The 26,005-nt window shown below is 42.0% G+C and overlaps 1 protein-coding gene across 3 annotated transcripts in view; it reads right to left on the bottom strand.

Annotated features, from left to right (window-relative positions):
• Positions 1–19,783: 19,783 nt before the first annotated feature.
• LOC119517870 (acyl-coenzyme A synthetase ACSM1, mitochondrial-like) overlaps positions 19,784–26,005 on the bottom strand; it is a 37,990-nt gene continuing 31,768 nt past the window's right edge. For all 3 annotated transcript variants that reach the window (XM_037814936.1, XM_037814937.1, XM_037814938.1), the window contains exons 11-14: positions 23,905–24,032; positions 22,791–22,890; positions 21,723–21,842; positions 19,784–20,103 (exon numbers count right to left, since the gene is read on the bottom strand). In XM_037814936.1, coding sequence (XP_037670864.1) covers positions 20,017–20,103; positions 21,723–21,842; positions 22,791–22,890; positions 23,905–24,032 — 435 coding nt within the window. In that variant the 3' untranslated portion in view covers positions 19,784–20,016. The remainder of the gene's footprint in view (positions 20,104–21,722; positions 21,843–22,790; positions 22,891–23,904; positions 24,033–26,005) is intronic.

Here is a 26,005-nt window from a genome sequence, read left to right on the forward strand (position 1 = left end):
AAGCATGCCCAAAGTCAGATTGCTCTGAGGTGTCCAGTCCATGCAGTTCCTGGCTTTCTACCTACTTTCCTGGAGCAGTAACTAAAACATACAGCTCACCGGTCCGCCATCTTGCCCCGCCCTATCAACTCATTTTATTTTATTCTGAATGACAGAATAAAAACATTGCCACCTCGAACATTCTCTACTCTATCTTAAGAGGGGAGGACTGTCCATGGCTAAAGATGTGGAGTTTCACCTACAGTTTCTCAGTTCTTGGTGGGCAGTACAGAAGGATGTGAACATTTCACAGGGTTGTAAAAAGAATATACTTTTAAATATAGAAAGCCATTGCTGTCTTAGTACTTGAAATTCCAGAAGAAGGGTCAGCTTCCCAGGAGTGCACTCTTAACTATGGTTGACAGCGTGGGGGAACATGGGGCTCAGTTCCCCCAATATACAGAGCGGCGCCCAAGCCAAACTATCCCAACACTTAGTGCAAACTCTTACCAACGCCTGATTCCCGACATTCTGACTTCTGTCAAGATTGCAATGTGGCACGTGTAATTTGAATGATGTCATTTCATTAAGTCCTTTCAAAAGTTTTGATATTATTCTTCAAAAAAGCATATCAAGATCAGTAATCATCTAGTACTTTTACATCTAGTTTTAGAATATAATCTATGAAAAATAAGATAATTTCACTTTAAATTTACTTGCTTTCTTTTTCCACTTGGTATCTTGAATTTGTTTCTTTGATTAATTTTGTTTCTTTGATTAATTGATTTACACAAATATGTAGCAAGGGATTCAGAATTCAAACATGTTATGGGGCTAGTAAAACTGGTCTTCAAGTGGGTGATTCCTTACAGAAGTAAAGAAGGCATTACGCTACACATATGATGCTTGTTTTGGATGTGGACTGTTTGTGGAACATAATGAAATAAGGCACCAAGATGAAAAGATACCTGATATACAAGAAGATGAAAGTAATTCAAGATGAAGCCATGAAAAAATACTGATTGGATAACTGCATTGTCTGTTTATAACTGAATTTTTTTTGTACAAGTTCTTTGTTCTCCTTGAAGCAATTCTTTATCGTAACTGAAATTTTCTTTAAATTGACCAGTGGCCTTGACTCTTGAAGATGGTTGTATAACAATGTGGCTTACAAGGGGTGACAGTATGATTGTGAAAACCCTGTGGATCACACTCCCTTTATCTAGCGTATGGATGGATGAGTAGAAAAATGGGAACAAAAACTAAATGAAAAATGGGGTGGGATGGGGGTGGATGATTTGGGTGTTCTTTTTTACTTTTATTTTTTATTCTTATTTTTATTCTTTCTGGTGTAAGAAAAATGTTCAAAAATAGATTGGGGTGATGAATGCACAACTATATGATGGTACTGTGAACAGTTGATTGTACACCATAAATGATTGCATGGTAGGTGAATATATCTCAATAAAACTGAATTTAATTTAAAAAAAGGAGGTTAAAAAGGTCTGTAAGATTATTAGAAAAAGCCAAGAAAATTGAATTACTCCAATGTATTCATAGCAAGGCACACTGCCTGGCACTATGGGGATAAATAACTTCTCAGCATTACTATCATATTGAAAAAAGCCATTTTAAATTAATGGTATTTAAATTTATGAAAACAAATATGACAATAACAACCGTATTTCAATATTTCTATTTAACTTTTTTAAAAAGATACAAAAACACAGTAAAATGTTGTAGACACATATCATACTTTTTACTAATCTTCTTAAAAAAATGAGAACATTTCAAATAGCTATTCCATCACCAGAGATGAAAGAGAAAAATCAAACCTCTTGTCTACTAACATCGCTGTAGTCTAATGATCAAGGGAGATATGTCACTGAAATCCTTTTAAAATGCACCTGGTTGATCCTCAGCTTTACCACTTGGTTGCTAGAGAACCCTGGACAAGTCACAATGTCTCTAAGATACAGGATTTTTTAATCTCCAAGATGAGAATGTTGTCACCCACCAGACCAGGAAGCAGCAGCAAGCAGCACCCACCTGGCAAAGGCAGAAAGCCACAGTCCTCTCCGTGGCATCTCATTCTCTCGTCTTCTAGGTCACGCGTCACCACCCCCATGCTGCCATCCCTGTAAGAAGCACAGCACTGGAGGGCCTGTGAGGTGCCCCAGCCGTCAGCTCTCACCACAGCCTTCACTGTTACCACCTACGACGCACGGACATACCCCCATTTTGCACCAGGTTCATTTTTGCTCATTCTCTCCTGAATCAGTGGTCCTCTTCCTCGACTCTCATAGCCTCTGTTTTAAACCTCTCTTGGCACACACTTTGCCCGACCATATCTGGACTCTTCTCTGAGCCTTAAGCTTCTTGATAGACGCCAACGGCGTATGACCAGTTTCCCTTTGCTCCTACAGCCAGATCATGTCAAACTACTCCCTGTAACTTCAGATCGTATCATCAATAGCTTCCTAATCATTTACATCCCCAATTAAATTCATCCTCTTCTCCATACTCCCACAGTCTGCTCCTCCTCCTGGTCTCCTATATCAGTTGGTGGCCCCACTATCTACTCCATCATTTAGGCTGGCTGCCTGGGAAAGGAATATGTTCAAGAAGTAAAAATCAATCAGACATTGGAAGTCTACTGAGAAAACATTAAAAAGATAGTATAAGCCCCAAATATCACTGTGACATATAAAAGGCTATACCTAGAAGAGTGAAAAACAAAATTAAATTTGATGTCAAAACATTAATAAAATCTATAGTTCCTGATAAAGCAATCAAAATCATAATCCAATGAAATTATAATAATGGTTTTCAGTTCAGCATAAATAATTCAAGGATTAAAAACAAGAAACAGTTATAATTTCCTTCCTAAATCATTTCTGTTAAAGAGCACTAAGGTAAATAAATACATTCCATTCCATTCTTGCATGCTATTAAATGTACACCAATCTACTTAACTTTCAAAATTGAAATGATAGACCTTTTTATAATAATTATACTCATGTGCCATTTACCTGAAATTATTTTTTTTGTCAACCTCTACGACCATAATGAATTCCAAACATAGATTGTTTTAAAAGCCTCTGAGAAAACAAAAGAGAAAGCATATTCTTTGGACTAAGAGATGTCTCTTTCACTCAATAGAAAATATCTTTAAAAATCTTTTTCAGGATTGACAATTTTCTGAATTGACAGACTATTCCAAAAAATCAGATCCTATGATTTTTCCAAACTATTGGAAACAGAGGTCAGCAAGTCAGAGAGGGAATGGGAGATGGGCCAGAAATAAGGCACAAACAACATCAGAAATGATAGCTAACATTCCCAGAAAGGGCAGAAAGTGCTTCCCAAATCCCAAACTTTCCTTGAAGACATCACTGAATTCCAGTTCAATAAAGGACTGGTGTAACTTTCCATAAAATATTTTGCATATATTGAAATATACATGCATAAAACAATACACTGAGTTTAAAAAGCAAAATTGTATAGAAAAATTATCATTTACCTAAAATTGGGTATATGTTTGAGCAGAAAGCTCACTGGAATAATATATTCAACCCAAGGTTAACAAGAGGCTTTCTGGGGGGTTGGATCTCAGCTAGTTGAATTTTCTATTTCACATTTTTCTAAATTGTTTGAATTTTTTTCTTTAAGAGGCACAGATTATTGATATAGTCTCAAACATAGCAAAGCTCTTTACATTTAGAAAAAAAATGACATGAGTTTTTAAGAATATAGAAAAATACTTTTAAGTGAAGAAAGCAAGATAAGGCAAAGCCTCTCTGTGTAATCATTAGCAGATGCACTATACCACTTCCCACTAACGGGGAGCAGTCTGCTGATACCTGCAAGAACGGAGTGAACCCTCAAAACCGCTGTGCTCAGGTGAAAAGCCAGGCACCAAACAAGACACAGTGCACAGTTCCATTTATGAGGGATTCTATCACAGCAAAAGGAAATTACAATGGTTGCCTGGGGCTGGGGGTTGGGGCAGATTGATTGCAAAGAAGCAAAGGAAACTTTTGGGGCTTGTGATGGTTAAGTTCATGTGTCAGTTTGACTAGGTTATGGTGATCAGTCCATTGGTCAAGCAAGCACCGCCCTGATTGTTACTATGAGGATATATTGTGGATTTAAATCATCAGTGAGTTAATTTCACCTATGGCTGATTTCATCTACAATCAACTCAGCAGACTGCCTTCAACCATGAGAAACATCGCAGCTGAAGGCCTTAAAGGAAGAACTGATGATTTCAGCACCCAGAAGGGAGAATTTCTATCTCTACTTCAGCCAGCCAGCTTCTCCCAGGGAATTCATCAAAACCTTCATTGGAGTTCCCAGCTTGTGGCCTGCCCTACAGAATGTGGATGTGTTCATTTTTACTGCTGCACAAGCTAATTCATATTTAAATATCTCATAACATTTACATTCTATATGTCTATCTCTATCTCTATCTCTATCTCTATATATCTCCTGTCTGCTTCATTTTCCTAGAGAACCTTGACTAACACAGAGATATGAAAACATTCCACATCTTGATCATGGTGGTGGTTCTTACTGATATAGTCAGCAATTGAGTCAGCAAATTCTGGTTATAGAGCGTGAAATCACAGTGTTCATAGGAACGCAGAGCACTGAAATCACGATGGCGTATGAACTCTGCAGACATACACGGGGAATCGAACTTATAGATGTTGGATATTATATAATCCGTATTTTCGAAGAAAAAAGGTATTTCCTGAGCATAATAGTAAATAAAATCTCCAAAGCGAGCACCTTTGGATCTGCTGGGTTGTGTGGCCCATGAGATGGGAGAGCTGCACAGTGGCCTGGATCTGTTGCTGAATCTTTTCTTCTGGGACCCATTAAACACAAGCAGCTTTTCTGGCCACTCAGTAAAAGGGCTGGAGCAGCACACCCACATGGGGACTATATTTCTCCCACAATTTACAGGGGCTCACTAGGCACTGGTGTCTAGTTTTTGACTGCAGCAGTGGCCAGATGCAAAAACTTATCCTTCACCTTAGAAGGGATATCTCAACATGCTCCACACCACTGGACCCCCAAAAACTCCACTAATGTGGAATGCCCCCGACTGTTTGTTAGATTTATTCCCCACTCACTGACATGCAAATGGGTACTAATAAATCTAGAGGAGTCGCTACTTCTTGCTCACTAGGTCCCATCAGCTTAATGTTTTCAACCTATTGGACGGGTGTGAGGTCTTGTGGAAAGGAAAGGAGATCTTGAAAGGTCTAAATCATGACATGGGGCTGGAGAGTCGAATGAGCCCTGAGGTAGGAGAGTGAAGGTGGACTGCTGGACTTGTCAGCTGAAAGCAAACTCGTTCTTGTGGTATCTCTAACAGGTATTATGAAAAAAGCATTTTTCAGATCAACAGACGCATACTGGGTCCCAGGGGATGCGTTAATTGGCTCTAGCAATGAAACCATATTGGAAACAGCAGCTGCAATTGGAGTCACCAAATGGTTAAGTTTACAATCCTCCACTGTCAGTCTCCAAGATCCCTCTGTTTTCTATACAGAACAGGCGAGTGTGTGGGGATATGTTGGGAATCACCACCCCTGCTTCCCTCAAGTCCTTGATGGTGGCACTAATCCCTGTCTTTAGACAGACTGACCAACAAAAAAAGCAGATGTAAATAACTAAAACCAGAAAGGAAAAGGAGACATTACTACTGACCATACAGAAATAAAAAGGATTATATGAGGACATTATGAAAAATGGCAGGCCAACACTCCAGATAACCTAGAAGAAATGGACAATTTCCTGGAAACATACAAACTACCAAAACTGACTCAAGAGAAACAGAAAATTGGAATAGACCCATAAAAAGTAAAGTAAGGAGACTTAACAGTGATCATAAACCTCCCAAGAAAGAAAGGCCCAGAGTCAGATGGTTTCAAACATTTGCCAAACATTTAAGGAAGAGTTAACATCAGTTCTTCTCCAACCCTTCTAAAAACTTGAAGAGGCAGCACATCCTAACTTAATCTATGCGGCCAGCATTAGTCTGATACCAAAGCCAGACAAAGACATTACAAGACAAAAAAAAAAAAAAAAAAAGACGAATATCTCTGTCTTAGTTGCCAGAGCTGTTAGATATCTCAAATACCACAAGCAGGTTTTGGCTTAGCAACAGGCTTCTATTGGTTCCACGGTTTCAGAAGATAAAAGTCCAAAGTGAAGGCATCATGTTCCCTCCCCACAGTCTGCAGCGTTCTGGGGCTGGCTCGTGGCAGTCCTTGGGGTCCCTTGGTTTGCATCTCTGCCTCCACCACATGGTGACATCTCTTTCCTTGTGGCTGTTCTTCTGGCTTCCTGTGACTTCTGGCTTTTTCCTGTAGGCTTCTCTAACTTCTGGCTTCTGGTTCCTTCTCTTTGAAGGTCTCTGGTAAAATAGATGAAACCTACCCTTGCTTTAACTAAAATTAACATCTCTATGAGGTCCTATTTACAATGGCTTCACACCCACAGGAATGGGGTTTCAGATTATGTCTAAATTGGGGCACATCATTCAATCTAACACAATCCCTTATGAGTACTGACAAAAAAAATTCTTGACAAGCTAATGGCAAACATTAAAAGGACTATACATCATGAGCAAGTGGGATTTATCCCAGGAATGAAAGAGTGGTTCAATATAGGAAAACTGATCACTATACTATACCATGTTAATAGGATGAAGGAAAAAGACATGCATTCATCTCAGTTGATACAGTAAAAGTTTGGCAGAATCCAAAACTCTTTAATGATAAAAATACTCAACATTCTAAGAATAGAAGGCAACTTTACCAACATGATGACAGGCCTTCAAGAAAAATCTAACAGCTATCGTTATATTAGATGGTAAAAGACTGAAAACTTTCCCCTAAGAACAGGAACAGGACAAAGATTCCCACTTCCACAACTTCTGTATCTGGTAAAATTGTCTTTCAAAAATGAGGGAGGGATTAAGACATTCCCATAGAAACAAAAGCTAAGGGACTTTGTCACCACTAGACACCGGCCCTACAAGAAATGCTAATGGGAGTTCACTGGTTAAAAGGAGAGGGCATTAGGCAGTTGACAGAAGTCACATGAAAAAACAAAAATCTCAGGTAGAGATAACAACATGGGTAAATATAAATTCCAGAATACTATTGTGTTTTTCATTTGTAATTCCATTTTTTTTTTTTACTTAATACAGATTCTAAAGGGCAAGTGCATAAAATATAAAGATAAATAAATGGTTTTTGACTCATAATATACAAATACATAATTTGTGACAAGGACTACATAAGGGTGGGGGGATGGAGGGGTACAAGAACATGGTTTATGTATGCCTTTGAAGTTGAGTTGGTTTCAAAGCAAATGAGAATGTTACAGACTTAGAATGTTAAATTTAAGCCCCATGGTAACCACAAAGAAAATATCAGAGACTGGCCAGGCTAATAGAGATGGAAATGAGAGTACAGGTTGCCAGCACTGGGGGCAGGGGGAATAGGGAGTTAATGTATAATGGGTGTAGGGTTTCTGTTTGGGGTGAAGGTTAAGTTCTAGTTTTGGATGGTGATGAGGGCATTGCAACATGGTGAATGTGATTAATTCCACTGCATGGTATGTTTGGGAGGGGATGGGATGGGGAGATTTAGTTGTATATATATATCCACAAGACGAAAAAAAAAGAAAAATTAAAGAGATAATGACAATTAAATGAAATACATGATACTGAATGGCATCTGAGACTAGAGAAGAAAAGGCTCAAATATATTATTGGGACATAAGAAAAAATTCTAATGTAGAATATAAGCTTTAAAAGTGTTAAATTTCTTGAACTTGAGAACTTCACTTAAGGTGACTACATAAGTGAGTATCTTTCTTCTAGCAAATGTACATGGAAGTACACGGGTTCAAGGAGAATGATATAAGCTACCTGCTCCCAAATGTTCAGGAAATGAGAGAAAGATGAAAGAGAACAAGAGAATGAGGGGGTGGGAGGGAGGGAGAGAAACAGATTAGATAGAATGAAAGAAAAAAGAATGATTTGGCAAGGGTGGATCTGAATATCCCCAGAGTGGTGGGGGTGGTGTTAGAGTTCTCTGTATGGGGTCTGTATTACTTTTTACAACTGTCCTGTAAGTCTGAAATTATTTCAAAATAAAAAGTGAAAATAATACCACCCTGCTGTAATCTTCTAATCACATAAGGGTACTCCACTGGGTACTTCCCACACAAATTAATACCCATTTTGTATTCATCCAATACCACACAAAACAGCAGAGGAAGAAACACCCTACACTGAAATCAAGAGTATACTGGTGCAAATATATTACAAATTTTTATGCAACTTCTCAGTGCGGCAAGACATTTTCAATCAGATGGATAAAGTCAACAAAGCTTTCCAAGGAAAATCCTGACAGTATGTAAAGCCGAATGCTTATTCTGCCTAATTCTTGCTTACAACAATGAAAATCATTTTGAAAGTATGTTTGATTAATGTAAAACGTTAGCACTCCAGATGAATATGCTTCCCAAACTTGAAAAGAAACAAAAAATAAAAGATAAGGGAAAAGGAGGAATCATTGCGTGAAACTGTCATTGTTATGGTAAATAGGCATGTTAAAAAATAAGAAAATTATGAACATCAAAATTTACCTTTGAAGTGGAGGTAAAAAAAAAAAAAAACAACTTGAATTATATGCCTTCTAATTTGAATTTTTCAGAGGAGAAAATTTACTTTCAATGACAGCATCTTTTTTCCAGCCAATGAACTAGCGCTTATATATGCTGATGATTTGAGTCCTGCAGCAATTTCATCTTAAGAGGTTTCAAGCAGCATGCAGTCACTGGTAGTAAAAAAAAAAAAAAGTAGTATCCAGCTTTGATATTCTAAACCTGACTCATGAAGTATTGATAGAGCAATTTATCCCAAATTGGAGGTGGCCTTGATAACTTTTCTTAAAAACTATAACGGCCCCAGGCGGTTCTGTGATAGACGTCCCAGTAAGATGAAATTAATTAAAAGCCATCTCAGATTGTCATTAGGTCATGAGAAATTGTCAAACATCGCAATTCTTTTCAATTGAAAATGAGATAAGGTACGAAGTATATTTTTAAAATATTACTGATAAGTTTGCTTCCCTTCAAGCCAGGAAGGTTGCATTATAACAAAGTCTGGTTTTGGAATAAATTAAAATTTTAAACGTAAAACAACGTTGTGAGTTTAAGCAACCTACTCTTCACTCTTTTAATATTTCCAGCTACTTAGAAACTACGGGGGTGGGGTGGGGTGGGTGACACTTTAAAGCATGTACTAAAAGCCTGTAATAAAGGGGCGCATTCCCCCTGCCCCATTTTGCAGGCTCAGCTCCCGACTGTTTCCCCTTCTCTGAATCTGTGTCGGGATTTCTCCCCAGAAACAACCCTGAATGAGTAAAACACACGGCAGCTTCCAGGATTCTCAGGCGCAAACCCTGCAGCAACGTCTACTTTTCACAATCCAGGTCCTGTAAACTGCCCCACGGGAAAGGAAACGGGAAATCGCGCGGGACGGTCCCGAGGGCGGAAGGTGCGGGCATCGCTGTTCAGGAAAAGTGTCTCGGGAGTTGCCGCGGCAAAGCTCGCTCAGCGCTCGGGGCCTGGAGAGGCGGCTTTTGACTCCCCGCCGACGCCGCCCCAGCGGGTCCCGCAGCCGACGCCGCTCTGCTCCCACCCGGGGACGCGCCGACGCCCGCCGGGCGCACGCACAGGCGAGCTCGGGCGCCCTCTGCCGGCCGCCGGCGCACACGCAGGGAGGCGCTGCGCTCACGGGTTGGCGGACGCCGCGCGCCCTCTCGCGGCCGTCCTGGGAATCACTCCAAACCTCATGCCCCGGTCTGTGCTGATGTGCTCTGGGCACGCCGGCTCCTGGGGCTGACCCAGGCCTGGGACAGGGCCGGGAAAACAGGGAACTTTTCATGCTCCCCCCCCCACACACACACATTAAAAATCCCCTCCTTGTGAGGCCAGAATGCCAATATAGACCCCAGGTTTCTGTAGAAAAGAGGAGCTGTCACCAAAACTCAGAAGACACAAGTGACCTTCTGCCATTACATTCTCCATCAGATCTGCAGCCTCTTTGGCTCAGGGGACTTCGTACAGCTTGGGATAAGGGCGTCCTGGATAAATCACTCTCTAGTCCTAATTGCAATCAGGAACAACTGGATTTGAAGATGAAAGTAGAAAATCTGGCTTGTCCCACTTTGGGAACTGTTTATCCAAGGAACCGCCAGGGATTCATTCTTATCTGAAAGCAAAGGAATACAACTGCCATGCCTGAATATTATCTGAAGAGAAACTAAAGTGTGCTTTTTCACATTTCACACCCCTGCAGCAAATTAAGGAAATGAAGGAGAAGATTACACTGGTAACTCTCATCAGCTGTGGTTGTGTTCATGGAGCCCCAGAAAGCCATCTGGACTTATTCTGGATCAGCTCAAAAATATCTGAAACCAAAGGCAAGGGATAATTCTAACAACATCTGGTACATAATGAGTTACAAAAGCTCTTTGGAGTGCATAACACAATCCGTTTTCCTTCAAGAAATAATGATATAATTTAAAGTATTCATTCATCTCTATCGGTGATATTTAAGTAGCATTTTCTGTTTCACTGCTTGAGATTAAATTTTTCATAGAAAATCTTTCTCAGTATGGTGTTTGTTAACTTAAGTCAGTTATAGTAATGGTAGCTGCTGTAAGAAGTAAGTCAATAGCGAAAAGCCCCATCATTGTAGTGCAATTGGATCGTCCTTTCTCGTAACTGCTCAGTGCAGGCCTTTCTGACCAGGTGACGCTGCTCGCTCTGGACAACCGTGGCTTTGGACACCTTCTCTTTTGAGATCTTGGCACACTTCACATGCAACTCATATTGTGACTGTGGCTCCAAGGTCTGTTCTACTGATTGTGAAGGGAGAGAAGCCTGGTGGGGCACGTGGACATGTGCCATTGACCTTCACTTCCACCCACGTATAGTTGGCCAGGATTTTTCACCCGTCTGGAACAAAGTCTCATTGTGCAGGAGCAGTGGCCAGAGAAGAGGGTTTGGTGGTAAGTGCACTGTTCTTTGATTGTGTTTGTGTTCTTTGGTGTTTGTGTTCTTTAGTGGTTTTGGAAAACAGTCCAATTTTTTTCTTGCACATGTTTTATGAAATTAAAAAAAAAAACCTCACCCAAGTTTTGGTCTAAAATTTAAACCCAGGGAAGGCACCCGAGAGGAGGGGCACAGACATCACTCATGAGTGGGCACACCATCGTCAGCCCTTTGAGAGAGAAACTCACATGGATTCACAGTGGCATTGGCTAGAGTTGGAAAGGGTGGAGGACATGGGGATGAGGAGTTGGAGCTCCTTGTGAAGTTCAGTGTTTTTCCTTTTGCCTGAGAGAGATGAGAGTCTGATCAGGGAACTTTTTGTGGGTACTTGAGGGTCACTGAGAAGTTGAAAGAAGAGTACAGGGTGAGTCCCCAAAGAATAACCAGGCCCTTCCTCTGATCCTAATAGTTAGCGTTTTTTCTAATACAAACTTGAGCAAAATATGCCTGTAATAAATTTTCTTAATTAATAGACTATTTTTAGAACAGTTTTAGCTTTATGGAAAAATTGAGCACCAAGTACAGAGTTTCCATATACTGTTTCTCCACAGTAGTTTCCCCTATTGCTAACATCTTGCATGCATTAATGTTGTCAAAAGAAAAGTCAGAGTCAAGTTTACAGATTACAACATTTTGTTTGGGACTCCAAAGTTTTGCTGCTGCAAGGAAGCCGGATCAGTTGCAAAAAATGGAAGGAGCTCTGAGCTTCTAGGGATGGTAAACAATTTTTGTAGACATAAAGAGGCAGTTAGCTTGTCTGCTATTGATTGGGTGAAGGTTTTTCCATCTTCTAGGCATACGTTTAGGGCAGGTGGGCTTTATTTTGTATTGGGTCAAAGATAATGAACCTAAGGGCTTGATTTGCTAATGGGGTTGCCTGCCTTGGTGGGGATTTCAAATTTCAAAAGATAGCAAGAGGAAACTCAAGAGGGTTCCAAGAGGAAGTTGGGCATGGGGCTTTAATTAATTAATTAATTAATTAATTTTTATTCATTCTGAGGGGGCCCAGGGTTTTCTGTATATAATTTTATCAATTTCTCCCCTTTTGGTCATTCCCCCAATTATGAGGGCTCCACCAAAGATGTTGATAGTCTCTCCTTCATCACTAAAATTCTCTCATGTTTCATCGCTGAGTTCATGGGTTGGCTGAAGTTCGAAATTTTTGTCATCCTACTGGCGCTGGTTTTGTATCCTTAGTTGTATCATTTGTTGAGTTAGTGGCTGGTAGTAGCGTGTAAGAGTTGAGAGATCAGACACCCAATGAGGGCTATTATGAATATTGTGATTAAGAGGATAACAGGTGCCCCTGTTAGGACATCTCTGAGCCAAGGTCTCCATGACTCTCAAAGCCAATCAAAAAGAGGCTCAGACCAATCAGATTCAGGAGGTGTGGCAGCTGATTTGGCTGCTTCTTTAGCAGGGACTTCTGCTGCCACTACCTCTTGATAAACTTCCCTTTGGCTGTCATTTACAAATGCCCAGCACTTGGTGCCCACTGGGGCACACATGCCTCCTTGGGAAGCCAGAATATAGTCCAATGCCAATAGACTTTGCAGAGTCATTTTGCAGGGTTCCAATGTTTCATCAGCTAGTGAGCCGATGGCCTATCCTAGGTGGAATACAGATTTCTCTAACTCTAAAGTGACCCCTTCTAGTACCAACTGTGATCTTATGGTGTATCTTCCAACACAGGAGAAAGCTGCCCTAGTGACAAGGAAACAATACCAAGAACAGAACCTCCTATGAGCTTAGCCTGGGTTAATGGGTTTTTCCATAATCCATTTAGAGCTCTCCCTCACCTGGCAGAATTCTCTCCATCAGTTTCTATAGTATGAGAAGAGGTCACAAGAGCCCTCATGCTTCTGATTTTCCCTTTGGGAAACTTGTTGTAAAAAGCCATTCATTCAGGGGGAGTATAAGCTGTATAGCTAGAACCAACCCAGTTTATGGGTAGTACTTTCACATACAAAACAATACCCTTGAAGAGCATGATAAGGGTATCTATTGTCTTTAAGGAATGGGATATTGGCTTGAAGAGTTAATTGGGTGTAAACTCTAAAATGAGGATCATAATCATCTTCATTGTTATCTGATATCTTAGTCTCATTTAACCGACAATTTTTTCTGCCCGATCCTTCAGCCCACCAGAAATTGGTGCCTTGAGTTGAATAAGTGTTTATGTTAATAAAACCTTGGGGTACTTGAAGAAACATGGTGTCTTTAAAGCGGATCTGGCCCTTCCAGTCTGCCCATGTCTTAAAAAAGTAAAAGGAGTCTATAGAAACTGAACATTCACTATGCCCTACAGGGTGGCCATTGTTATGTCTGGCTGCTGGTAAAACAGCACGTTCTCTAGGTTAAAGAGGCCACATCATAACCCCAGTCTCAGGGACTCTTAAGGCACAGCCCAGAATCGTTCCAAAAAGGAGAGATATCTGATTGGTATATCTGATGTTTCCTGTCAGGGCCAAGTCTACAAGTGTAAGATGGGAGGTTATTAGAGGAAAACCTGTTTAGGGACTAATGGGGGTGGGCACAGACCCAGCAGTTCCTCTGATTGGTTTCAGTTGTTATGTGGGGTGCTAGAAGGACAAAGGCATTATGTTCAAGGTAGGAGTATGTAGGGCAGATTAGGGTAAAGAGGAGATAAAAGAAAATCATGGCGAAGGTAGGGTATTACTGGGGGTGGAGATTGGGCATCTTAAGGGGTATGCACTAAATAACAGAACATTTAGACAGACAGTGAAAAGGAGGAGACAGGGAATAAGATAAGGAAATCTAGGCAGGTCTTGGTCCGTGATCTTCAGTGTCATCTACTTGTTCTGATGTCTTGGGCAGAAGCTGTCTACATCAGATGTCATCTGCTTCTGGAATCCTCATGTCAATTTTAGCTTGAAGTCTGAAATGGAAGTAACTTCCCAATGGCTTGGACCACATTTCATTTGTGACACGTGGACCCAGGAGTCAATTCGTGTAATTTTACTGCCTTAGTGGTGGTCAGCAAGACTTGATAAGGTCCTTCCCATCTAGGTCCTAAAGCAGTCTTTCGTTGCTGTCTCTTCCAGTATACCGAGCGTCCAGATTGAAGGTCACTAGAGTCCACTATAGAGGAATCTTGGAAAAGGCCGCCTGGATCTGTGGATGGTGGAATTGGGTAGAAGCAATTAGTCCCTTACAATAATTAGCAATTTCAGACTGTAATAGATTGGAATCTGGTATAGTAAGAGAAAAAATGAGCCTCATCAGTCTTCCCATTATGGCTTCAAAGGGGGACAGCCAGGGTTCTCTCGAGAAGCTCGGTCTTGTGGTCATCGAGGTTAAAAGAAGAACCTTAGGTCATGGTAGAGAGAGAGACATTCAAAGAATTTAGCTAATTTAAGTTTTAAGATACTGGTTGTTGTTTTTACCTTTCTTGATGATTGAGGATGGTAGGGACAACGATGCTTTTGGTTGATGGGTAAGAGCTCGCAAAGTTCCCTGATTAGAGTTCCAGTAACGTGGGTGCCTCTATCACTTGAGAGACTAGCAGGAATTCCCCAGGGAGGAAAACAAAATCTAACGGTATTTTTTTTTTTTTTTTTTTTTTTGTAGCTGCTGTGAGGGCAGTAGCCTTTTGACAAGGAAAGGCCTCTATCCATCCAGAAAATAGATAATATGATAATGAGGTCATATTCCTACCACATAGAAAGGGGTAGCTCTATAAAGTCCATTTGAAGATGTTCAAAAGGACCCTGTTGTTCGAGGTTTTCAGCCCTGCCCCACCTTTACAGTTTTATCAGGATTATATTAATTAACAGGTGGAGCACAATTCATATACAAGCCTTGCTTCTCATTTAAAGTCCATTTTTTTTTTTTTTTGGCTGAAGTTGAAGCTCTGACTTGTAACTGATTGCAAGCACTTTCAGGAAAGCATCAGGGTAAAACAATGCAACTGACAAGGAAATATGGTTGCTTTTTTCTTGGCCAAACTACATTTCTTTTAAAATTCAGTTTTATTGACATATATTCACATATCATACAATCAACCATAGTGTGCAATCAACTGTTCACAGTACCATCAGATAGTTGTGCATTCATCATTCCAATCTATTTTTGAACATTTACCTTATACCAGAAAAAGTAAAAATAAGCATAAAAAATGAGAGTAAAAAAGAACACTCAAACCATTCCCCTCCTCCCACCTTATTTTTCATTTAGTTTTTGTCCCTATTTTTCTACTCATCCATCCATACACTGGGTAAAGGGAGTGCGATACACAAGGCTTTCACAATCACACTGTCACCCTTTGGAAGCTACATTGTTATACAATCATCTTCAAGAGTCCAGACTACTGGATTGTAGTTTGATAGTTTCAGGTATTTACTTCTAGCTATTCCAATACCTTAAAACCTAAATGGGTTATCTACATAGTGTGTAAGAGTGCCCACCAGAGTGATCTTTTGACTCTGTTTGGAATCTCTCAGCCACTGAAACTTTATTTTGTTTCATTTCACATCCCCTTTTTGGTCAAGAAGATGTTCTCAATCCCACCATGCCAGGTCCAGATTCATCCCTGGGACTCATATCCTGCGTTGCCAGGGAGATTTACACACCTGGGAGTCAGGTCCACGTAGAGGGGAGGGCAGCGAGATCACCTGCCAAGGTGGCTTAGTTAGAGAGGCCACATCTGAACAACAAAGGGGTACTCAGGGGGAGACTCTTAGGCACAATTATAAGCAGGTTTAGCCTCTCCTTTGCAGTAACAAGCTTCATAGGGCAAGTCCCATGACAGAGGGCTCAGCACATCAAACTGCCAGTCCTCAATGTTTGTAAGAACATCAGCAACAATCCAGGTGAGGAAGCCCAATACTTCCACATTTCCCCCAGCTCCTCAGGGGGGCTCTGCATATATATTTTTATTCCCTGCCCAAATTATTTTGGGATGTGTCGCTATTTCACACTAACCTGTACAAACCTACCAGGTCTCACTTCCTATTCAAAATTCCATGTAATTATGGTATTTGAATGTACTGTATGAGTTAAATTGTTTAGGAAATATAGATCCTGCACCAAATAAACATCTCTTCTTTTGGTCTCACATGGAAGTTGAAGTTTTAAAACACAGTCAGTATCGTCCTTTACCCCTTGGCCTGATTTGCCCTAGTCTTAACTAGATCTGCTCCATTCATATCTCTAATTGAAATCTGGACTCTTTTTCAGCTTTTTTAACAGTTGATATATGCACTAATACTAACATTCATATCTGCTGAGCTCTAGCTCTGAGTTTCAGGTGTCACCCAGATACCCAAAGTTCCAGGGATCGATCCAGTTATACACAAAGGGCTCAGCATCTCAGAATCTGGAGATAGCCATTACAGTTCAGGAATAGATGTGACTGCTGTAAGAGCTTACAGTGTAGGGACTATTACAATAAGCATTCTCCTAATAATAAAGCTGTGCTCCAAGATTCAATTCTGAGTTTACACATTGTAGTTAGTCCATATTGGTGAGGCATTATAGTGTTTGCCTTTGTTTCTGGAATACTTCACTCAGAATGCTGTCTGCAGAATACATTCACCTCGTTGTATGTCTCACAACTTCACTCCTTCTCGTAGTTGCTCAATATTCCATTGTATGCATTCACCATTTTGTTCCTCATCCATTGCAAATCATGCATGCTGCCTCCACAAACACATGTGCAAAAAACATGGTTGTTTTTGTGGCATATAGCATTTTTAAAGAATAACTAAAATTATGACCAACAGTATTAGGACACCTCATCAACAGTGAGGATATTGTCAAATCTCTAGGAATTCTATATAATTTCTGAAATATTTAAAATAATAACATTTTTCCCATACAAATTTAACCAACAGAAGGCTAGAGGATTCCTTTTAATTTGACAACACTTCCCGTGCAACTCATAACATATCAAATAAACCTAACTATTTCTAGCACCTGTCTTTTTATAAGGTGAAAGAACAGATCTTTTGTGATTTTGCAGGGGCTCTCTCAAAACTCACAAAGACAGATGGAAATAAAAAATATATCATTGGGGTTTGAGTTTGAGAAGGCAAAATGTCAAAATTCTTCAGGAAGTTTGAAGACCTGGTTACATCAGATCACAGGTCACTGATAAACAATAGTTAGCTACCTGTTTAACCAAGCGACAATAAAATATGTTAAAAGTAAATACAGGAGATGACATGATTATAAACCAAAACAAAACCTTAGTTCTTTTAAAAGTGAGACGACTTCTCTTAATCAAGTCAACATAAAGCACAGACTCTTTGCCATCTGGGCAGATTGCTCAAATGGTTAAGAAAAGAACTTTAACAACCTCTTTCTAAGAGCAGACCAATAATCCAAGAAAATTTCACCATTTTAAAGGAGAAAAAAACCAAATTATAGTTTTGCATGAATATACTGTTTGATATGAAAGTTCTTAAAAATCTTGTAAACAAACCTATCAAATCTTAGTGTTGACTATGACAAAGTTCATTTCCACAAATCTTCTACAACTTTCTATCTTGTCCTACTGTTTTCTGTTCCTCATTCTGCAATAACCAGTCAACCTACTTTAGGACAAAACCAATCTCTCTTTCCTTAACAAAAGCACATCCTATATACCTTACATATTAAACTTCCTAAAAAGGTCTTGGAAATTGTCTTTAAGCTGACATCCTGTGCCGGTTTGGATGTATTATGTCCACCAAAATGTCATGTTCTTTGATGCAATCTTGTGGGGGCAGATGTATCAGTGTTGTAGGTTAGAACCTTTTGATTATTTTCATGTATATGTGACTCAATTGACTGTGGGCAAGACCTTTGATTAGATAATTCAGGGTGGGTCTTAATTAAATCACTTGAGCCATATAAAAGAGCTGACAGAAGGAACTTAGATGCAGCCAAGAGAGACATTTTGAAGATGGCCATTGAAAATAGACTTTTGCTAGTCTAGAGTTTGCCTGGGAGAAACTAAGAGAACACCCCCAGGTGCCTAGAGAGAAATGTCCTGGGAGAAAACCATTCTGAAACCAGAACTCCAGAGCAGTTGCCAGCTATGTCTTTCCAGCTAACAGAGGTTTTCTGGATGCCATTGGCCATCCTCCAGTGAAGGTACCCGATCGCAGATGTGTTACCTTGGACACTTTATGGCCTTAAGACTGTAACTGTGTAACCAAATAAACCCCCTTTATAAAAGCCAGTCCATTTCCGGTGTTTTGCATAATGGCAGCATTAGCAAGCCAGAACACATCCTAAAAAGTGCTATTGCTTTTGAAATCAAGTTTATTGGAATAATAACTCAATTTGGTGTGTGCCAGGGCTGCCTGGGTATCCTATGGGCCTGGGAGTATGTGTGTGTCTGTGTATGTGTCTGTCTGTCTGTCTCACCCGGGCATCTGATATGTGTGTGTGTGTGTGTGTGTGTGTGTGTGTGTATATCTCTGGGCATGTCTGTGTGTGTTTCGGTTGTGTAATCTGTGTGCATGTGTCTGTGAGTCTGTGTTGTGTCTGTGAGTGTATGAGTTTCTGTGTGTGTGAGGGTATTGGTTGTGTGTGTGTTTTCCCCTGCATGACTGTGTTGGGGTGTCTCTGTGTGTGTCTGTGTTGTGTCAGTGAATGAGTGCGTGTCAGTTGTGCAAATCTATGTGTATCTGTACCTATCTGTGTGCATGTGTGTCTCTCTGCCTGTGTGTTTCTGCTGGAGTGTCTGTGTTGTGTACTTTGTGTATGTTGGTTGTGTGTGAATTTGCCATCCCCTTGGGTATGAATTTCTCTAGGTGCACTCCTCGCTGCATCTGCACGTGTGTGTCCTGTCTGTGTGTGTCCTATGTGTGTGTGTGCACACCCCTGGGGTGTCTCTGCCCGTGTCTGCAGTGTGGGTCTGGGTATGAGCATGTCTGGGGGCCCCATACCTGTGCGCCCAGGTGAGTCTGGAGGTGTCTGTGCCTGCGCATCCCGGTGTTCGTCGTGTCTGTATGTTTCCCTGTGAGTGCTGTGTCTGTGCACCCCAGAGGTGGGCAGCCACACAGGACACCTCTCCAAGGGACCCCCCCCAGGGGTGGGTGAGAAGGGGACCATACAACCCTCCCACCCCAGCTGGGACAGGACTCCCCCTTTCTTCCCCTGCTGCTCTCAGCAGCTGGTGTCCTCCGGGTGGCCCCAGCTCAGGTCCCAGACCAGGGGGGCTGGGGAAAGCTCCCAACAGCTGGACAGGGGTACAGTGGGTGGGAGGGGGTTTCTGGGGAGGACTCTGTGTCCCTGGAAAGGGCTGGGAAAGTCCTGGGTCCCTTGGAAGGAATGATTGGGGGGGCATTCTAGGGATGCTGGAGGTAGGGCTTCTAGGCCCTTAGTAGGGATGAGTTGGTGGGCACCCTTGGGCAGGGCTGGGGGGTCCTGGGGGATTCCTGGGTTCCCAGAGGGTCTGCCTTGGTCCTGCCCTCCTGTAGGACATGGGCAGCAGCGTGGAGCAGGGCTGGGACCTGGGGCTGTGTAGAGCATCCCTACTGGGTCTTGGTGCACATGGTCATCGAATGGACATGGGGGTCACCACTGGAGGAGAAGCTGGCCCTGGGCTTATCTCAGATCAGGGATTGGGGAGAATTATGGAGGAATTTCTGGAAAGTGCTTAGTGCAAATTGAGACACAGACGGAACGCACAACACAGGGATGATGTTGATGTCAATGTTTTTATTTTATTACCCTCACCCCAAGCCCAGGGCTCACGTGGGCAATCCAAAGGGGGCACAGGACTCGGAGGAGGGACAGTGACTGCAGTTAGCTTAAAAGAACAACAAAAAGGTGGGGTCTTGGTTCTCCTGATTTCTTCCCAAATCAACTCAACACTCTCACCCCATCACCATAGTGGGGATACTGAGGCAGCCAGGGCGGTCTTGTTGCCGATTACTTCTGACCAAACTCCTTTTTCCGAAGTTCAGTCCGTTTGATCTTGCCAGTGGGGGTTTTGGGCAGCTCTAGGACAAACTCCACCTGGTTGAAGATAGAGCAAGGCCACCCTGGCTTAGCCTGGTCATCGTTCCTTGATAATTCCCCACTCTCCTTCACCCCGCACAGACCCACAGCCAGGCTGACACCGTGTTTCAATGGGGTTCTTCTCTTGATTCTCTGATGATGGATGGAGCCACATGACGTGCTTCAGCCAGTGAAATGTCACTCCTAGGCAGAAGCGTTCAGAACCATCGAGATGGCTGCCCTTCCTTTCCATCTGCCATAATACCCAGCAGGTACCTATAGGGTGGCTGCTCCTTTATCCTGGTCCCAGGATGAGGGGATGTGGAGAAGAAGTCCCCAGAGAGCCACCGTGGGCATGTAGCACGAGCAAGAAATATGCCTTCATTGTTATATGCTGCTAAGCCTTTGGGGATGTTTGTTACCTGCCGTATCATCTTATCCTGACTGCTACACATCATCTAGTCTTACTCTGTGAGGCAGCATATCCCAGCATTAAAAGCATGAACTTTGTTGCCAAACACACCTGGCTTTGAGTTCCAGCTCTGCCTTTTATGACCTATAATCTCAGTCCATTTACTTTTTACTTTGAGTGTTGGCACCTCAGTCTCCTGTAGTTGTGGCAAGAATTACATGGCATACTAGTGCATGTAAAGAATTGAGGACACATGGTAAGTGTCACATAAGTGTTGGCCATATAGCTACCTCTACTTTAGAGGTTATTAACCTATTTCTACATCTGTTTCCTCATTGATAAAAAGGGTGTGGCAAGAGGCCTTAGCACATTGGACTGTTGTGAGGGTTAAATGTATTGGTGTACATAAGTGCTCAGTATCTGCGAGGCATATAGCTGCATAATATTTATTTAGACCATGCAGTTAAGAGGAAAATGCTACTTTTTTAAAAAAATCAAATAGGAGCATACTATGTATAATATTCGTATCCTTCTCTTTTCTCTCAATAATATATTGTAGATATTTTTAATATCATTTTTTATGATAGGATAGTATACAGGTTTGTGAAGGATTTAAATCAATTCTCTATCGTTAGACATTTAGATCAGTGGTTTTCAAACCACAGGCCGTGGCCCATTAGTGGACTGTAAATTTAACTTCGTAGATTGCAACTGGCATTAAAAAAAAAAAAAAAAAGGAGAATAAAACTATCAGAATGCATTGCATGTTGTAAGGCTATGATTTTGTTAACTTTTGCCTGTTTAAGTATGTGTACGTGTATGTCTGTTTATACATGTATGCATGTTTTATGTATATATGTATGGGATTGCAGTATAAAATGCCTTTCTTGCTACCAATCATGTTTTTAAAAGTTTGGAAGCTGCTGATTTGGATTTCTTTTTCAAAATTTGCAAAATTATAAATAACTTTCATGGATGCATAACTTTGGGGCGCTTGTCTGATTTTTTCTTTAGGTTAACTTTGCCAGTAATTGATTCCTATGGCGTTTGGGACACAGGATAGAAATTTCCATCTGATTAAGTCTGCACCACCCCACCCCTAAGTTGAATGGCTTCTTTATGGAAAAGGCTAATGCTTTGGTTTCCCCAAGCTCCTGCCCAGCTGCCCTGGGAGGCTTGTGGCAGTCAAGCCTGGGCCAGACCCCACCCATCACCCCCCACTCACCTTCCTGGGGTACTTGTACGGGGCTGTAACTGACTTCACATGTTCCTGCAGCTCTTTGGTGAGCTGGTCCCGGTCATGGGACAGGAACGGTGGGGCCAGGACAATAAATGCCTTCACCACCTGCAGAACAGGAGAGGAGGCTCAGGGTGAGTGTCAACAAATTGTATAGTTAAGACAAATTAAACATTATTGAATGAACAGAACAGCAAGTTGATGCTTGAGCCATTTAGAGGTTAAGGAAAGGACCAGATTTAAATCCCAGTTTCCACTCTATGCCTTGGAAAGTTACTTGACATCTCTTAATCTCAGTGTCCTTCTCTGTGAAAAGGAGATAGTAAAAGTTCTTCCCTCATAGGGTTTTTGCAAAGACTCCAAGAGAAGATATGTGTAAAATGTCTGACTCATTTGAATTTACTTTTACTCTTGTGTTTATCATTGTTACTATTATTACTTGCATGATTTTGTGACTGGAACCTAGTGGGTGTTTAATAAGTATTGTAAATGTGTTATAATAATAATAGCAATTATTATTATTAATTATATCCCCATTTAATTGCAAGGGTCTTGTATGTAGTAGGTGCTCAATAAATACTTGTTGAATCAGTGAATGCATGCTGTGCAGCCAGATTGCTTAGATTTCCTTTCTGGCTCCACCACTTATTAGTTGTATGATCTGAGTAAATCACTTAACCTCTTTATGCATATCTGCGTCCTTATCTATAAAAGGGGCATTAAAAAAAAAAAAGACTCTTCACCCGCTAATTTAAAAAAGGGTATAAGAATCCTTAGCTTGTGTGGTTGTGGTAAGGGTTAAATGCGTTGATGTATAGTAAGTGCCCATTAAATATTAGCTGTCATCATCGTCATGTTAACCGAAAGCATGAATGACAGGGCGACAGATGAGGCCGCAGTGCCCCCTGCTGCCCAAGCTGTGTAAGTGCACACACCTGCTTCGCCGTCCCTCCACCCCAGGACCTGGGCTTGGTAGAAAACGCCTGAAGTTTCGCCCACGCCCGGCTTCCCAGTGCCCACACCCTGTCACGGCGGCCTCCCTGTCCTCTTGCTCACCTCCCCTCGAACGGGGTCCGGGCTGCTCACGACGGCCGACTCGGCCACTGCCGGGTGCTCGGCCAGGGCGTTCTCCACCTCGGCCGGCCCGATGCGGTACCTGCAAGAGTGATCAATTTTGTCCTTCTTTCAAGGGTTCTGAGGCGAGCCAGGGTTGGGGTGACTTGGGCCCCAAATTCTGTGCTTTGGACGGTCACATCTGCCAGAGACCTGGGACCTGCCTGTGTCTTGGGCCTCAGACGTAAAGACCTAGACCTCGGGCTAGGAAATACCAAAGCAAGATGCACCCCGGGCTCCTCCCCTCCCCTCCTCCAGTGCACTCTCTCCAGGGCCCGGGTCCTCTACTCGTGCAGCTTCCACCAGCATGAAATTTCTTGGAAGCCTCAAACTTCATCTCAAACATTCATGCAAATTCTGCATCCCATTCCCCACTATATCAGTGTTTATTATAGAATTTTTTTAAAAGATTCAATTTTCTGAAATATCCAAGAGAAATTGTTGCTGTAGAGAAATGCCTTTTTTAAAAAAAAAAAAGTCCCAGAGTCAGATGACCTTGGTTCAAATCTGGGCTCCACCCTGTATTCTCTTTGAGACTAAGCAAATTTCTCCACTGTTCCGTGCTTCAGTTTCCTTATCTGTAAAATGGGGACAATAATAGCATCTACATCATAATACTAAGGCTAGGTTAAATGTGATAATAGATACAAAGCACTTAGGAGAGTAACTTCACCTGGTAAGTACTCCATAAAGGTTGCCTATTGTTATGTTTCATCTTGCACCCCATTTGAAGAGCACAAGTATAAAATAAGCTCCTCAACCACTGGGGACCCAAGAGCAATCTCCCTTCCCATACCCACCCCTTAAATGGCATGATGTCTTTTTATGAGCTTGTTTCCCCTTCCAGACCCCCTGGATCTTTACTTTGATTGACTCTTCTGGATATGGGATTGGGGAGGTGCACCAACAGATGACTCTTGGGCCAGAGCCTTGTCTGTTGCATCTCTGGAGTTAGGCTGAGGGTCCCCTCATCAGTGCCTGGAGGCATGACTTGGCAGGTGGTATCCCATCAGGTCTGTGGGAATGACACCTGCTGGCCCAGGACCCCCACACCTACCCAGAGGCATTGATGATGTCATCATCCCGCCCCAGGAACCAGACGTAGCCATCCTCATCAATGGTTGCTCTGTCCCCGGTGTTGTAAAAGTCCCCACACTCCACTTCGGCTGTCTTTACGGGGTCACCCTGCAAAGAAAAGAACACCCATGTTGAAGGCAGTGAGTATAGAGGTGACGAGAGGGACATGGGTTTTGATCTGGTTTCCACTCTTGCCTCTAGCTCTTTCTGGTACTCGGGCCAGTTTTCTGGTAACTCGCTGAGGTTGTTTACTGCACAGCCAAGCACTCAGTGCATACTACTGCTTAATTGGTGGAAGCTATAAAGCCAATATTCACGATCATTGTAAAAATAACAACTTGCTTGTGTGTGGCACTCCACAAACATCTCCAAGAAAGCGGGAACCCTGCTTATTTTATCCACGCTATAAGCTTAGCACCCATAGAGTACCCGGCATATGGTGGTCTCGGGAAACATTTGCTGAGTGAATTTCTTCCCCAGACACTGTCTCTTTTGATTTTTGCAGAAATCCTATGAGGCTGGCTTTCATTTTTTTTATTGGAGAAGTTATGGGTTTATAGAACAGCCATGCATAAAATACAGGGCTCCCATCTACCACCCTCTAATCAACACCTTGCATGGGTGTGGTGCATGTGGTACAGCTGATGAAAGCACACTTTTGTCACTGTACTATTAACTATAGTCCATGGTTTAGGCTGGCATTTTTAAAATAAAACTTTTAATTTTGAGATAATTGTAGATTTACGTGTCATTACAAGAAACGGAGAGAGACCCCATGTATCTTTTACCTTATTTCCTCCAATGGAAAAGATGTAACAAGAATTTATGAAAATTATTTTGCTTGTATTACACTTATGATTATATGTGCCTTCGGGCTTTTGGCAAGTGATACTGTTCTCCACGTAGGGTCAGCAGGTAAACATTTCTTTTTAACACATGTTCTCAAGTCAAATAGTGAGATGCTCTAAAGAGAAAACTAAAGTAAATAATGATATGGGTGATTATAGATACGGCAAACAATAGTGGAGGTGGACGTGAATGATTGAAAATTAGGAAACATCATGCCCAGTCCAGCAGCGTCCCACCCCCTTGCACGCACCCCTGGAAGTACTGGGCAGCTCAGTGGGCTGGGTTTTGATCCAGTTGGTTCCCCTGGAGTGAACTTCCCTGATGTCAGTCATGTCAGGTGGGGCTTGAGAGTGGAACCTAGAAGGTGGACCTTAAACATCCATCGCCTTCTCTCTGAGCCTGGATTTCTTGAAGGTGGACTCTCAGGGCCCCAGAGAAGCTCCCGGATGGCAGGGGAACAGCATCTCATCCATCTCACAGAGGCACCCAAGTGAGTCCTTAACCTAGGCTGCTATCAAAAAATACCGTTGCTCTGGACCACCCCAGTTCAATTTAACCAGAATCTCTGAGGATGGACCCAAGCAGCTGTGGTTCGCCGTTTCTTTTCTTAAAGCTCCTCAGATGATAGCACTGTGAAGGCAGGGTTGAGAACCACTGGTCTCTGTCGTGTTCCTCTGCATCTATTTTCCCTTTGACTCCGGTTTAAAGTTGTGCTCCTGGGAATCAAGAATCCTGCATAATTACCTTCGGGCAAAAGTGTCACAAGAGGAGCAGCGCCCCCTTGAGGCCACGCTGTGAGGACAACGGTGACACCAGCAGTGTCCAGTGACCACAACGTTGGAGACAGGGGATGGCTTTCAAGTTCTGGCCAGCCTTCCATGGCCATTCTTGGAAGCGGAGACTTTCCCCTTCATGGCTACTACTCGCCTGGAAGGGCTAAGGGCTGTGTGTGTGTGTTTTTAACATTTTTTTATTATGAAATATATATACAGAAAAGTGATCACTTTCAAAGTACGATTTAACTAGCAGTCATAGAGCAAATTTCAAAGAATGTTATGGGTTACAGTTCCACCATTTCAGTTATTTCCTTCTAGCTGTTCTAATACCCTAGAGACCAAAAAAAAAAAAAAAATTATATAAAGATTGAGTATTCGTAATCCTTTGTTAAATCCTGTCTTGTCTGTTGCTATTCCTCCCTCTCGTTTGATCACTCTCTCAATCTTCAGGGGTAT

This window comes from Choloepus didactylus, chromosome 21 (genome assembly GCF_015220235.1).
Source record: "Choloepus didactylus isolate mChoDid1 chromosome 21, mChoDid1.pri, whole genome shotgun sequence".
Lineage (NCBI taxonomy): Eukaryota > Metazoa > Chordata > Mammalia > Pilosa > Megalonychidae > Choloepus > Choloepus didactylus.